The 15,559-nt window shown below is 37.2% G+C and overlaps 1 protein-coding gene across 1 annotated transcript in view; it reads right to left on the bottom strand.

Annotated features, from left to right (window-relative positions):
• LOC128662611 (bactericidal permeability-increasing protein-like) overlaps positions 1 to 9,413 on the bottom strand; it is a 75,873-nt gene extending 66,460 nt beyond the window's left edge. Inside the window, exon 1 of the mRNA XM_053716444.1 lies at positions 9,299 to 9,413. Coding sequence (XP_053572419.1) covers positions 9,299 to 9,413 — 115 coding nt within the window. The remainder of the gene's footprint in view (positions 1 to 9,298) is intronic.
• Between the last annotated feature and the right edge of the window lie 6,146 nt (positions 9,414 to 15,559).

The raw sequence follows: 15,559 nt of genomic DNA, 5'->3' as shown, positions 1-15,559 counted from the left end.
CTGCTCTGAGGCGGCGGACAGACATTGCCGCAATTCAACCTAATCGAATATGATCAGGTTTTATTGACACCCCCCTGCTAGAGGCCGATTGGCCGCGAATCTGCATGGGGCGGCATTACACCAGCAATTCACAAGAGCTGCTGGTGCATTGCTGAATGAGGAGAGCGTTTTGCTCTCTGCATTCAGTGAGGTCTGTCAGACATGATCCACAATGTCAGATCATGTCCGACAGGCCTTTCATAAATAGGCCCCACTATGTCTTAATACCCAATTGTCCCTTCACTTGGCCCAGGAATAATAAATGTACCAACACATGTTTTGCTTCGGAAACCTAAATGCAATAACTCTATTTGAAATTATTTGGTCAGATTGGATTGGAGAAAATGCCACTAATAAGCAATCTTAGGGCTAGATTACAAGTAGAGCGGTATTTTGCATTTCCGCTATAGCTAAAACTCCGCTAGGATTTTAATTTGTGCGCTAGTTGGGTTGCGCTGGTATTATACGTTGAAAGTAAACAGTTTTTTCTCCAGAGGTAACCCGACTTGCACAAAAAATGAAATTCAAACATTGTGATCACGTTCACACACTTCCACATTCCCCTATAGAAGTCAATGGAGAAAAAAAGTTGAAAAAACACCCCACTCTTGCGCAAACACCATCACATATTCTCATCAGCGCTAATCCAAATTTATAAATATTTAATTTTCCAATGTTCTATACGTAATGGAATATGTTCTATGTATTCATAAATAAATATTTCTACATATATCTGATGGTTTTTTTAAACAAATAGATATGTATAGCTATATATATAGATGATTATATATAGGTTTAGATATATACAGATATATATATATGTATATATATATATAGATATAGATATATATATATAGGAATATCTATTTAAAAATACATAGAACATATTCTGCTATGTACAGAACATTGGAATGTGAAATATTTACAGTAAATACATAGTAAAAACCTTTATTAAAAATGAATATTACATAAATATGCTTTTACATGTTTTCATCTACTTTACGGCAAAAGATTCTAATGCACTTATAAATATATATATGTATATATGTATACAAATATAGTTATGTGTTTATATGTGAATATATGTCTGTAAATACATATATACACATATAAATACATTCATATATATGTACACATATATAGAAATATCTATAAATATACATATCAATCTTTAGCACGGCAGAATCTGTTGGCGCTCTACAAATAACCGATAATAATAATAATAATAATAATAATAATAATAATTTAGACATATATATGTATCTCAATATTAAAGCCCTACGGCTGATTTTTTTTTCTTACACCCAAGATATCTCCTAGCTTTGAGCCGTTATAACTTTTGTATGCAATATTTTTTGAGAATAATTTTTATTAGACAGTGTTAATATGAGTGTAACTGTACTTTGTAATGTATTTTTGAAGTGTTTTGTGCAACTTTTTAATTTTGCAAAAAAATTAACCACAGCTCTGAAATCATGGTAAGGATTCTAGCGTAAATCAAGATTGTACTAGCGAAATCGCGATTTTGCTCAATTTGTAATATCAGCGCAATTAAAAAGGAGTGCAAACGATTACGAAAACCCTCGAAAAATCTCTTGCGCTCCGCTTGTAATCTAGGCCTTAATATTTATTTATTTATTTATACTACTAGAGGTGTTAGGAGAGAAGGGAGAATTTCCTTTTCTTTTTCTATCTCCCTTTTTTCCCCCCTTTCCCCATATTTAAAGGGACAGTCAAGTCCAAAAAAAACGTTCATGGTTCAAATAGGGCATGTAATTTTAAACAACTTTCCAATTTACTTTAATCACCAATTTTGCTTTGTTCTCTTGGTATTCTTAGTTGAAAGCTAAACCTAGGAGGTTCATATGCAAATTTGTTAGACCTTGCAAGTAATCTAAATGCATTTTGATAGTTTTTTACCAATAGAGGGCATTAGTTCACATGTTTCATATAGATAACATTGAGCTCATGCACGTGAATTTACCATGGAGACAGCTCTGATTGGCTAAAATGCAAGTCTGTCAAAAGAACTGAAATAAGGGGGCAGTCTGCTTAGGTTTAGATACAAGGTAATTACAGAGGTAAAACGTGTATAATTATAACTGTGTTGGTTATGCAAAACTGGGGAATTAGTAATTAAGGGATTATCTATCTTTTAAAACAACAAACATTCTGGTGTTGACTGTCCCTTTAACACTATTGACAATATTCTACATATGTCTTACTAAAACTGAATCTGTTCATTACTCAACTATTTGTTCTTATTCATTGTAATTCTAATATGTAAAATGTGAGGCTCACAGCTCATATGCTCATATTCTCTTATTTCTTTTTAAACGGACATTTCTGTATTATTATATTGCTGTTCATCATCACATTGTCATAGTTATATTTGTGGATTTAATTTATTACTAATGTTGATGTTTGTATTCTACACCTATAATGCATTGCCTCCATAAAAGACAAGATAAAAAAAAGACATAAAAAAACTTTGACGGCTAGATTTAGAGTTTTGTCGGTAACGACCCGCGTAGCTAACGCTGGCTTTTTTCTGGCCGCACCTTTAAAATAACTCTGGTATTGAGAGTCCACAGAATGGCTGCGTTAGGCTCCAAAAAAGCAGCGTAGAGCATATTTAACGCAACTTCAACTCTCAATACCAGAGTTGCTTACGGACGCGGCCAGCCTCAAAAACGTGCTCTTGCACGATTCCCCCATAGAAAACAATGGGGCTGTTTGAGCTGAAAAAAAACCTAACACCTGCAAAAAAGCCGCGTTCAGGTCCTAACGCAGCCCCATTGTTGTCTATGGGGAAACACTTCCTACGTCTGCACCTAACACCCTAACATGTACCCCGAGTCTAAACACCCCTAACCTTACACTTATTAACCCCTATTCTGCCTCCCCGCTATCGCTGACCACTGCATATTATTTTTAACCCCTAATCTGCCGCTCCGTAAACCGCTGCTACTTACATTATCCCTATGTACCCCTAATCTGCTGCCCCTAACACCGCCGACCCCTATATTATATTTATTAACCCCTAATCTGCCCCCCAGAACGTCGCTTCCACCTAACTACACTTATTAACCCCTAATCTGCCGACCGGACCGCACCGCTATTATAATAAAGTTATTAACCCCTAATCCGCCTCACTAACCCTATAATAAATAGTATTAACCCCTAATCTGCCCTCCCTAACATCGCCGACACCTAACTTCAAACATTAACCCCTAATCTGCCGACTGGAGCTCACCGCTATTCTAATAAATGTATTAACCCCTAAAGCTAAGTCTAACCCTAACACTAACACCCCCCTAAGTTAAATATAATTTAAATCTAACGAAATGAATTAACTCTTATTAAATAAATTATTCCTGTTTAAAGCTAAATACTTACCTGTAAAATAAATCCTAATATAGCTACAATATAAATTATAATTATATTATAGCTATTTTAGGATTTATATTTATTTTACAGGTAACTTTGTATTTATTTTAACCAGGTACAATAGCTATTAAATAGTTAAGAACTATTTAATAGCTAAAATAGTTAAAATAATTACAAAATTACCTGTAAAATAAATCCTAACCTAAGATACAATTAAACCTAACACTACACTATCAATAAATTAATTAAATAAAATACCAACAATTACCTACAATTAAACCTAACACTACACTATCAATAAATTATTTAAATACAATATCTACAAATAAATACAATGAAATAAACTAGCTAAAGTACAAAAAATAAAAAAGAACTAAGTTACAAAAAATAAAAAAATATTTACAAACATTAGAAAAATATTACAACAATTTTAAACTAATTACACCTACTCTAAGCCCCCTAATAAAATAACAAAGCCCCCCAAAATAAAAAAATGCCCTACCCTATTCTAAATTACAAAAGTTCAAAGCTCTTTTACCTTACCAGCCCTGAACAGGGCCCTTTGCGGGGCATGCCCCAAAGAATTCAGCTCTTTTGCCTGTAAAAAAAAACATACAATACCCCCCCCAACATTACAACCCACCACCCACATACCCCTAATCTAACCCAAACCCCCCTTAAATAAACCTAACACTAAGCCCCTGAAGATCTTCCTACCTTATCTTCACCCTGCCAGGTTCACCGATCCGTCCTCGGAAGTCTTGATCCAAGCCTCGGAAGTGTTGATCCAAGCCCAAGCGGGGGGCTGAAGAGTGACGTCCATCCTCGGGCTGAAGTCTGGATCCAAGCGGCGACTGAAGAAATCCATCCTCGGGCTGAAGTCGGAAGTCCATCATCTGGATGAAGTCTTCTATCAAGCCGCATCTTCAATCTTCTTTCTTCCGGAGAGGAGCGGAACCATCTTCTTCCAAGCCGACGTGGAACATCCTCTTCAACCGACGACTAGACGACGAATGACGGTTCCTTTAAATGACGTCATCCAAGATGGCTTCCCTTGAATTCCGATTGGCTGATAGGATTCTATCAGCCAATCGGAATTAAGGTAGGAATATTCTGATTGGCTGATGGAATCAGCCAATTAGAATCAAGTTCAATCCGATTGGCTGATCCAATCAGCCAATCAGATTGAGCTCGCATTCTATTGGCTGTTCCAATCAGCCAATAGAATGTGAGCCAAACAGAATTTTCCTACCTTAATTCCGATTGGCTGATAGAATCCTATCAGCCAATCGGAATTCGAGGGACGCCATCTTGGATGACGTCCCTTAAAGGAACTGTCATTTGTCGGGAAGTCGTCGTCGGAAGAAGATGGGTCCGCGGTGGAGGTCTTCAAGATGGAGCCGGTCCTCATCGGATGAAGATAGAAGATGCCGCTTGGAAGAAGATGGTTGCCGGTCCAGATCTACTCTTCTTCCCGGATAGGATGAAGACTTTGGAGCCTCTTCTGGACTTCTTCAGCCATCGGATGATGGATGTCTAGCCCCCGCTTGGGCTTAGATGAAGATATCGGAGCCAGGACGGATCGGTGTGATACCCGGTGAGGTGAAGACAAGGTAGGAAGATCTTCAGGGGCTTAGTGTTAGGTTTATTTAAGGGGGGTTTGGGTTAGATTAGGGGTATGTGGGTGGTGGGTTGTAATGTTGGGGGGGGGTATTGTATGTGTTTTTTTACAGGCAAAAGAGCTGAATTTCTTGGGGCATGCCCCACAAAGGGCCCTGTTCAGGGCTGGTAAGGTAAAAGAGCTTTGAACTTTTTTAATTTAGAATAGGGTAGGGCATTTTTTATTTTGGGGGGCTTTGTTATTTTATTAGGGGGCTTAGAGTAGGTGTAATTAGTTTAAAATTGTTGTAAATATTTTTTTATTTTTTGTAACTTAGTTCTTTTTTATTTTTTGTACTTTAGTTAGTTTATTTCATTGTATTTATTTGTAGATATTGTATTTAATTAATTTATTGATAGTGTAGTGTTAGGTGTAATTGTAGGTATTTTATTTAATTAATTTATTGATAGTGTAGTGTTAGGTTTAATTGTAACTTAGGTTAGGATTTATTTTACAGGTAATTTTGTAATTATTTTAACTAGGTAGCTATTAAATAGTGCTTAACTATTTAATAGCTATTGTACCTGGTTAAAATAAATACAAAGTTACCTGTAAAATAAATATAAATCCTAAAATAGCTATAATATAATTATAATTTATATTGTAGCTATATTAGGGTTTATTTTACAGGTAAGTATTTAGTTTTAAATAGGAATAATTTCTTTAATAAGAGTTAATTTATTTCGTTAGAATTAAATTATATTTAACTTAGGGGGGTGTTAGTGTTAGGGTTAGACTTAGCTTTAGGGGTTAATACATTTATTAGAATAGCGGCGAGATTCGGTCTGCAGATTAGGGGTTAATAATTGAAGTTAGGTGTCGGCGATGTTAGGGAGGGCAGATTAGGGGTTAATACTATTTATTATAGGGTTATTGAGGCGGGAGTGAGGCGGATTAGGGGTTAATAACTTTATTATAGTAGCGGTGAGATCCGCTCGGCAGATTAGGGGTTAATAAGTGTAGGCAGGTGGAGGCGACGTTGAGGGGGGCAGGTTAGGGGTTAATAAATATAATATAGGGGTCGGCGGTGTTAGGGGCAGCAGATTAGGGGTACATAGCTATAATGTAGCTGGTGGCGGCGTGCGGACGGACGGCAGATTAGGGGTTAATAAGTGTAGGTAGCTGGCGGCGACGTTGAGGGGGGCAGGTTAGGGGTTAATAAATATATTATAGGGGTCGGCGGTGTTAGGGGCAGCAGATTAGGGGTACATAAGGATAACGTAGGTGGCGGTCAGCAGATTAGGGGTTAAAAAAATGTAATCGAGTGTCGGCGATGTGGGGGGGGCTCGGTTTAGGGGTACATAGGTAGTTTATGGGTGTTAGTGTACTTTAGAGCACAGTAGTTAAGAGCTTTATGAACCGGCGTTAGCCCAGAAAGCTCTTAACTACTGACTTTTTTCTGCGGCTGGAGTTTTGTCGTTAGATTTCTAACGCTCACTTCAGCCACGACTCTAAATACCGGAGTTAGAAAGATCCCATTGAAAAGATAGGTTACGCAATTGACGTAAGGGGATCTGCGGTATGGAAAAGTCGCGGCTGAAAAGTGAGCGTTAGACCCTTTCCTGACTGACTCCAAATACCGGCGGTAGCCTAAAACCAGCGTTAGGAGCCTCTAACGCTGGTTTTCACGGCTACCGCCAAACTCCAAATCTAGGCCTGAGTGTTTCAAATAATCTTAAAATGTTTGGATTGGCCTGAAGTCACCCTAAATTGATGCAACTTCCGCAAAGGCACTCTACTTTGTTGCATGCAAACTGCAAACTTCAGTGCAGGATAAGTATATATGATTTCTAAAATAATATTAATATATATTTTTTATTTTTGCCAAGCTTCATTTTCATCATAATGTGAGGACTCAATTCCTGACTTGAGCACTACACCTCTTCTTTTAAAGACTCAAGAGAAAAATATGATTATAGCAATAGGATTAAGTAGATTATCACCAATCGGTGCATATACTCTCAAGGTGGTTCAACACCACTGTCTCAGATATTATGTTGTGTTAGCTGCAATATTTCTATTGAGAAAATATATAGCAATATACCCACTAAGGGAGTTCTTTAGGGAGCAGTACTTGGTGATGGGGGTTGCATTATGAAGTCATGTAGGCGAACTTGGGAGTGTTGTTGGCACCTAGGTTGATAGTATAACTGTAAATGTTAGTGTACTCGCAAGGTAGTTAGTGAAGAGGTGGAGCAAATCATTGTCAGGTTCTTGTGTTCTTTGAGAATTAAATGGTTAATCACAATGGGGAGAATGTGGTATGATTTAGACTTATATAGAGAAAAAATTTCCTAGTTATGATTACTACTACTATGTAAGTGGAGGGAAAAACAAAATCAAGAATTGAGGAACAGCAACCCAACAATTAGGTACAGGAGCAAGGAGTCAGCCATCCCCTCCGTATCAATAAGTCTTTAAAAAAATGTACTCCAGACTTGGCAGATTAATATAAACTGATCTTTATTATACCATGGTCCACAAGAAAAACAAAGTTTCAGGCCCCAGACATGACTAAGGACCTAATGAGGGTCTGAAACGTTGTTTTTCTTGTGGACCATGGTATAATAAAGGTCAGTTTATATTAATCTGCCAAGGCTGGAGTACTTTTTTTAAATATGTAAGTGTAGGGCCTAGGGGGACCAAATGCCCCATTTATTGTATGGATAATATAGGTTGAAACAACATTTGTACTAGTGTGTGTATTATTATTTTTATTATTATTTTTATGATAATGATGATGAGAATGGAGAGCAAAAATACAATTCCTTAAAGGGACATTAAATTGTATTCTGTCCCACCCTCACTAAAAGCACATTCTTTTGTGACATGTTACAGAATATGCTTCTTAGCCCTTTCTAGCAAGTGTGGCAGGGGCGTGTTAAGGCATAGGCCAACAAGGCCGGTGCCTAGGGCAACAGATTTTTAAGGGGCAGCAGAATTTTGAGTCCCTAGGGCCACTCTACTGAACTGAGGGCCGGGTGGCTAAATCAACCAGGGCCCGGCTATTGCTATCCTATGGGATTGTATGTGGGTGCGCATGACGTGGTGACAGTGGAAGCGGAGCTCACTTGCGCAGCCTGGCCTGGACTGAGAGGGAATGCGGTATTCTTCCTGGCTCCACCGCGTGATTGAGACTCACACAGACTACACAGTGCAGTGTGCACTACACCGTGACCACTGTGAAACAGCATATGCCTTTCTCCCTTCAATACATCTTCATTAGTCATTAAAATATTTAAACGGATTAGTCACTAAATACTTGTACATATACTTGTACATTTACTGTTTGTCTATCTGTCATACATGCAAAGAAAAAGTATTTATTGCTGAATCTATACAACCATGTGACTTAAAACACAACTAAAAATATGTTGTATGCATTTAATACATTCAGAAACAATACAAGTATATACTTTATTATGATTGTATCATGTGACTTTATCCCCTAGGATACAATTCCTAAACCTATCATAACTACTGTTGTATTTTTTAAGTACTTTTAAAGGCCAGTTTGTATATTCATTACATATTTATCCAAGCAGATATTTTGCTTAAATAACTGTCAATCACCAAAGAAGATGTTTAAAGTTAAACAACTACCTACTGACGAACTATTATACAGTGAAGGATATTTTTTTCTGATATAAACACTTTAATCATCTGACTTGCAAAATAATGTCATTATATATATATATATATATATATATATATATATATATATATATATATATATATATATATATATATATGTGTGTGTGTGTGTGTGTGATCAGAGTGAATGCAAGCCCTGGCGAACATCTACTTAAAAATACTTTTTTTTTTTTTTTTTTTTTACACCCTGCCCCAAAAATATTATGTCTAAAAAAAGGCCTTAAACCTGGGGTGGGCAGGGGGGTGGGGGGGCAGCAGAATTTTGAGTGCCTAGGGCAACACAAAACCTAAATACGCCCCTGAAGTGTGGGGCAAACACAATTTTACACAGAATTACCAGAATGTTTAAACATGATTACATTATAAGGATCAATTTCTTGAAGAATATTCTTAATTGTTTATCAAAAGTCAAAAAATTATAAAAAATTAGAACAAGTACCATTCAATCAAAAACTCTACCCAAAACCTCCTCACATTAGACATGTAGTGCTAAATATGACATGAGATAATCAATGTCTTCTATGGGTAGTTATCAGAACAATGAAAAGTACATACCATAGTCTAGGCCTTTCTGTGTAATCCTCACCACAGACCCAGGAATGACAGCATGAGTATCTCCAAGGCACAGAACCAGCATAATAGCCAGAGCTAATCCTTTGGTTCCAGCCATTGCAGGGGTATGACAGGTAATCATTATTTGATCTGTGCATCAATATCTTAAACAGTGCAATTTATACAAGTAATGGAATGAGGAAGCACATAAGATAAAGTTATTTAGGTCTGTGAAATAGCAGATCATTTATAGAAAGGTAATTACAGGTTTGACAATGCATACACAAGATGTAGAACAAAGAGGTTCTTTTTAAAACTGCAGCATCTAATTATAAAGACCGGAATGAGTGAGCTGTATTTAAAACAACATAAAATACTTTTTAATTATGAGGTAGCTTTTCAGTAAATTTATTTAACAGTCAGGTGTAAAAATTTGCTGAATAAATTAACAACTCATTTGCTGCAGTTGTTTTTCAATAACCAATTTCATATGCCACTGTCATTCTGTTTGCAAAATGTTAAAAAAAAATTCTTGTATTTTATGTTTTCACATCTGTTGAGACTTTTGAAATCTGCACATCTAGGGCGCGATCCAATATACGGCGCAGGTTTCGGCGCAAGCGTGGAAACCTGCGCCGCCCGTAGTTTCACCTCGCAAATCGGGCTATTACATATACGGCGCCTACAGTTGTTAAAGTGCCGTAAGTCGGACAAACTAGCGATGTCCAGAAATAAGCGTAAGTACAAATTTCTGGAGTCGCCAGTGACTTACGGCACTTTAGAAACTGCCACCGCATAAAAAAACTAACTAAATATTAAATCTCCCGTAACTGTCTAACACGCCTTCCAAAAATAGCCCGACACGTACATTCCTCTATCCGCAATCCCCCCTCTCACTCCTAACAATAAATGTATTAACCCCTAGACCGACAACCCCCACAATGCAATAAGCCTAATTATTAACCCCTTAACAGCCATAGCCCACACTGCAAAAAAACAATCCTAGTATTAACCCCTAAACCGCCGCTCCCGGACCCCGCCGCCACCTATATTAAATGTATTACCCCCTAATCTGACCCCCCTACACCGCCGCCACCTATATTAACTATATTACTAATCTGAGCTACCTATATTAACCGCCGCCACCTATATTAAATTTATTAACCCCTTATATGACCCCCCTACACTGCCGCCACCTATATTAAATATATTAACCCCTAATCTAATCCCTCTACACCGCCGCCACCTATATTAAATATATTAACCCCTAAACCTAAGTCTCACCCTAACACCCCCTAACTTAATTATTATTTAAATAAATCTAGCTAACTAAATTATTCCTATTTAAAACTAAATACTTACTTATAAAATAAATCCTAAAATAGCTACAATATAATTAATAATTACATTGTAGCTGTTTTAGGGTTTATATTTATTTTACAGGTAACTTTGTATTTATTTTAACTAGGTACAATAGCTATTAAATAGTTAATAAGTATTTAATAGATACCTAGTTAAAATAATTACAAACTTACCTGTAAAATAAATCCTAACCTAAGTTACAAATACACCTAACACTACACTATCAATAAATTAATTAAATAAACTACAATTATCTAACTAAAATACAATTAAATACACTAAATTATATTGCAAAAACAAACAAACACTAAATTACAAAAAATAAAAAAAGATTACAAGAATTTTAAGATAATTACACCTAATCTAAGCCCCCTAATAAAATTAAAAAAATAAATAAAAAATTTGTCTACCCTAAACTAAATTACAAAAGTAATCAGCTCTATTACCAGCCCTTAAAAGGGCCTTTTGCGGGGCATTGCCCCCAAAGTAATCAGCTCTTTTACCTGTAAAAAAAAGAACAACCCCCCCATTACAACCCACCACCCACACACCCCTACTCTAAAACCCACCCGATCCCCCCTTAAAAAAACCTAAGTCTAACACCCAAGTGCTCCTTACCTGTCCTGAAGACAGGCAGAGAAGGTCCTGTTCAAGGCGGTGAAGTATTCTTCCAAGCGGCGACCTCTTCTTCTTCCAGGAACCAGCCGGCGCGGAGCGGAGGAGTTGAAGACCAATGACTGCGGAGCTGAAGACCATCCACTCTGGAACGGAAGACCAGCGATGCTGGAACTGAAGATCGGCGACGCTGGAACTGAAGACCGCGGAGCCATGGAGCGTGGAGGATCCTCTTCATATGATCTCTGCCGTACACTGAATAGGAATTCAAGGTATGCGATTAAAAATGGCGTCCCTTGAATTCCTATTGGCTGATTTGAGCCTTCAAATTCAAATCAGCCAATCGGATGAGAGCTACTGTAATTCTATTGGCTGATTTGAATAGCCAATAGAAAAAGAGCTACTGACATTCTATTGGCTATTCAAATCAGCCAATAGAATGTCAGAAGCTCTCATCCGATTGGCTGATTTCAATTTGAAGGTTCAAATCAGCCAATAGGAATTCAAGGGACGCCATTTTTAATCGCGTACCTTGAATTACTATTCAGTGTACGGCGGAGATCGTATGAAGAGGATCCTCCTTCTCCACCGGTGTTCAGGACAGGTAAGGAGCACTTGGGTGTTAGACTTAGGTTTTTTTAAGGGGGGATCGGGTGGGTTTTAGAGTAGGGGTGTGTGGGTGGAGGGTTGTATTGGGGGGGTTGTTCTTTTTTTTACAGGTAAAAGAGCTGATTACTTTGGGGCAATGCCCCGCAAAAGGCCCTTTTAAGGGCTGGTAATAGAGCTGATTACTTTTGTAATTTAGTTTAGGGTAGGGAAATTTTATTATTTTGGGGGGCTTTTTTATTTTATTAGGGGCTTAGATTAGGTGTAATTACCTTAAAATTCTTGTAATCTTTTTTTATTTTTTGTAATTTAGTGGGTTTTTTTTAATATAGTTAGTGTATTTAATGTAACTTGTGTATTTGTGTATTTGTAACTTAGGTTAGGATTTATTATACAGGTAATTTTGCAATTATTTTAACTAGGTAGCTTTTAAATAGTTATTAACTATTTAATAGCTATTGTACCTAGTTAAAATAAATACAAAGTTACCTGTAAAATAAATATAAACCCTAAAATAGCTACAATGTAATTATTAATTATATTTTAGCTATCTTAGGGTTTATTTTATAGGTAAGTATTTAGTTTTAAATAGGAATAATTTAGTTAATAATATTAATATTATTTAGATTTATTTAAATAATAATTAAGTTAGGGGGTGTTAGGGTTAGACTTAGGTTTAGGGGGTAATATATTTAATATAGTTGGCGGCGGTGTAGGGGGATTACATTAGGGGTTAATATATTTAATATAGGTGGCAGCGGTGTAGGGGGATCATATTGGGGTTAATAAATTTAATGGCGGCGGCGGTATAGGGGGATCAGATTAGGGGTTAATAAATTTAATATAGGTGGCGGCGGTGTAGGGGGATCAGATTAGGCGTTAATACATATAATATAGGTGGCGGCTGTGTAGGGGGATCATATTAGGGGTTAATAAATTTAATATAGGTGGCGGCGGTGTAGGGGGATCATATTAATGGTTAATAATTTTAATATAGGGGGCAGCGGTTTAGGGGGATCATATTAGGGGTTAATAAATTTAATATAGGTGGCGGCGGTGTAGGGGGATCATATTAGGGGTTAATAAATTTAATATAGGTGTCAGCGGTGTAGGGTGATCAGATTAGGGGTTAATAAATTTAATATTGGTGGCGGCGGTGTAGGGGGATCAGATTAGGGGTTAATAAATTTAATATAGGTGGCGTCGGTGTAGGGGGATCAGATGAGGGGTTAATACATATAATATAGGTGGCGGCGGTGTAGGGGGGTCAGATTAGGGGTTAATAAATATAATATAGGTGGCGGCGGTGTAGGGGGGTCAGATTAGGGGGTAATACATATAATATAGGTGGCGGCAGTGTAGGGGGGTCAGATTAGGGGGTAATACATATAATATAGGTGGCGGTTGGGGTCCGGGAGTGGCGGTTTAGGGGTTAAACACTTTATTAGGGATTGCGGTGGGGGATTGCGGTTGACAGGTAGATAGACATTGCACATGCGTTAGGTGTTAGGTTTTATTTTGCAGGCAGTTTAGGGAGTTACGGGGCTCCAATACTCAGCGTAAGGCCTGCTACGTCTGCATTTTGTGGCGAGGTAAAAATGGAGTAAGATTTCTCCATTTTCGCCACGTAAGTCCTTACACTGTATATTGGATCCCAAACTGTGCAGGTTTTGTATGTCAGTGTATGGGGCAAAAAACTACGGGTGAAGGCAGAAATATAGGAGCGTAACTTCTATGTTACGCCGTACATAGGATACCAAACCAGCGCAAAATTTGGCATTGCCGGCTAAAATAGCCAATAAAATTATATAAATTATATCTAAAAATGTGTTTACTGATATTAAATCCAGTAAGTTATGTCTTCTGTTTTTATATATATATATATATATATATATATATATATATATATATATATATATATATATATATATAAAACAGAAAATTTGCTGGATTTAATCTCAGCAAACAAATTTTAAACATGTTGGGAAGGAGTTACACAGAGAAAAATCACATTAAAAAATAGGTTGCTGAGATTAAATCCATTGAGGGCTGTCTTCTGAAATATTTGCTATATGTATATAGCAAAAATATGTGGACATCCCTACTAATTATTGAGTTTAGGTGTTTAGCCACCCCCTTGCTAGCAGGTGCATAAAATCCAGCACATAGCCATGAAATCTCCATAGACAAACTTTATCAGTACAATGGACAGTACCAAAGAGCTCAGTGACTTTAAATGTGGCACTGCCGTAGGATATTACCTATAAAAGCTTGTGAAATTTTTGTCCTATTAGATCTGCCCTGGTCAACTGTAAACGCTATTATTATGAAATGGAAGTTTGTAGGAGTAAAAACAGCCCAGATATGAAGAGGAAGATCACTAAAACTCACAGAGCATGGTTGTTGAGTGCTAAAGCACCTAGCACGTAAAATCCACCTTTCATCTGTTGCATCACTCACTACAGAGTTCTAAAGCAACATCAGCAAAAAAACTGCATCAGTAGGTTTATGAAATGGGCTTCCATGGGTGATGCCAAGTGTCGTCTGGAGCCGTGTAATGCATGCCTCCACTGGTCTCTAGAGCAGTGCAAATGTGTTCTATGGAGTGATGAATAACACTTCACTATCTAGCAGTCTTATGGAAGAATCTGGGTGCAATTGATGCCTGGAGAACTCTACCTACTGAAATGCATACATGTTTTTCAGGGTTTGGGCTTGGCCCCTTTGTTCCAGGGCCATCTTAATGCTACAGGATAATTGGGTGCTTTCAACTTTGTGGTAACAGTTCGGGGTAGGTCTTTTCCTGTTCCAGCATGTGTCCCATTACACAAAGTGAGGCCCATGAAGACTTGATTTGACGAGTTTGGTGTGGAGAAACTCAAATGGCATGCACAGAGCCCTGACCTCAACCCTATAGAACACCTTTGGGTTCTCTGATTGCAATTCATACTTTCTCTTGCACCATCAAATATACTTTTAGCTGAATAAGCACATATTTCCATAAACATAAATCTTGTGGAAGGCCTTCTCAGAAGAGTTATGACCTTAAAGAGAGGGGCCAACTTCATATTAATACAGTTTATATATATACAGTATATATATATATATATATATATATATATGCAGTATATATATAGCAACAATTTTAGAAGATCCACACTTAATGGGCTCTAATCCAAGAGGTATTGTTTATTTCTATGTGACGCTTCATAGCACCTTTTGCCCTTCTTTAGAAGAAGGGGATAAGTGCTCAGAAATTTCCCATTGGTCTATGATTAAGGCGGACAGCCGAAATGCGTAAGACGGAATACCCGCCTGCAGTCTTACTTCTTCATTAAGTGCATAAGTGCCATTTTTTTATTGTTTTTAAGCTGTCATTTTTTGCTTTTTACACATTAAACTTCACGGAATTTGAACCTGTCTACTTCATTTTTTGGAACTTTATATACAGTATATATATATATATATTAAAATGTTCCAAAAGTAGAAAAGAAGGCTGGCACATCTCCTTGATTTCGTAAAACTTTCTTCATTTCAGTCAAAATAACACAATGCTTTACATGTTTCGGCGTCTCAGCCTTAATCATAAGCATAGTTCAACCTAAAAAAATGCTAAAATAAATAGGGCTTGCCCCTCACTTATTGGACATAATACATCATGTGACTGACCATACCAGGAAT

This window comes from Bombina bombina, chromosome 1, assembly GCF_027579735.1.
Source record: "Bombina bombina isolate aBomBom1 chromosome 1, aBomBom1.pri, whole genome shotgun sequence".
In the NCBI taxonomy this organism is placed as follows: domain Eukaryota; kingdom Metazoa; phylum Chordata; class Amphibia; order Anura; family Bombinatoridae; genus Bombina; species Bombina bombina.
The sequence above is the reverse complement of the archived record's forward strand: the minus strand, read 5'-3'. Positions and strand labels throughout refer to the sequence as shown.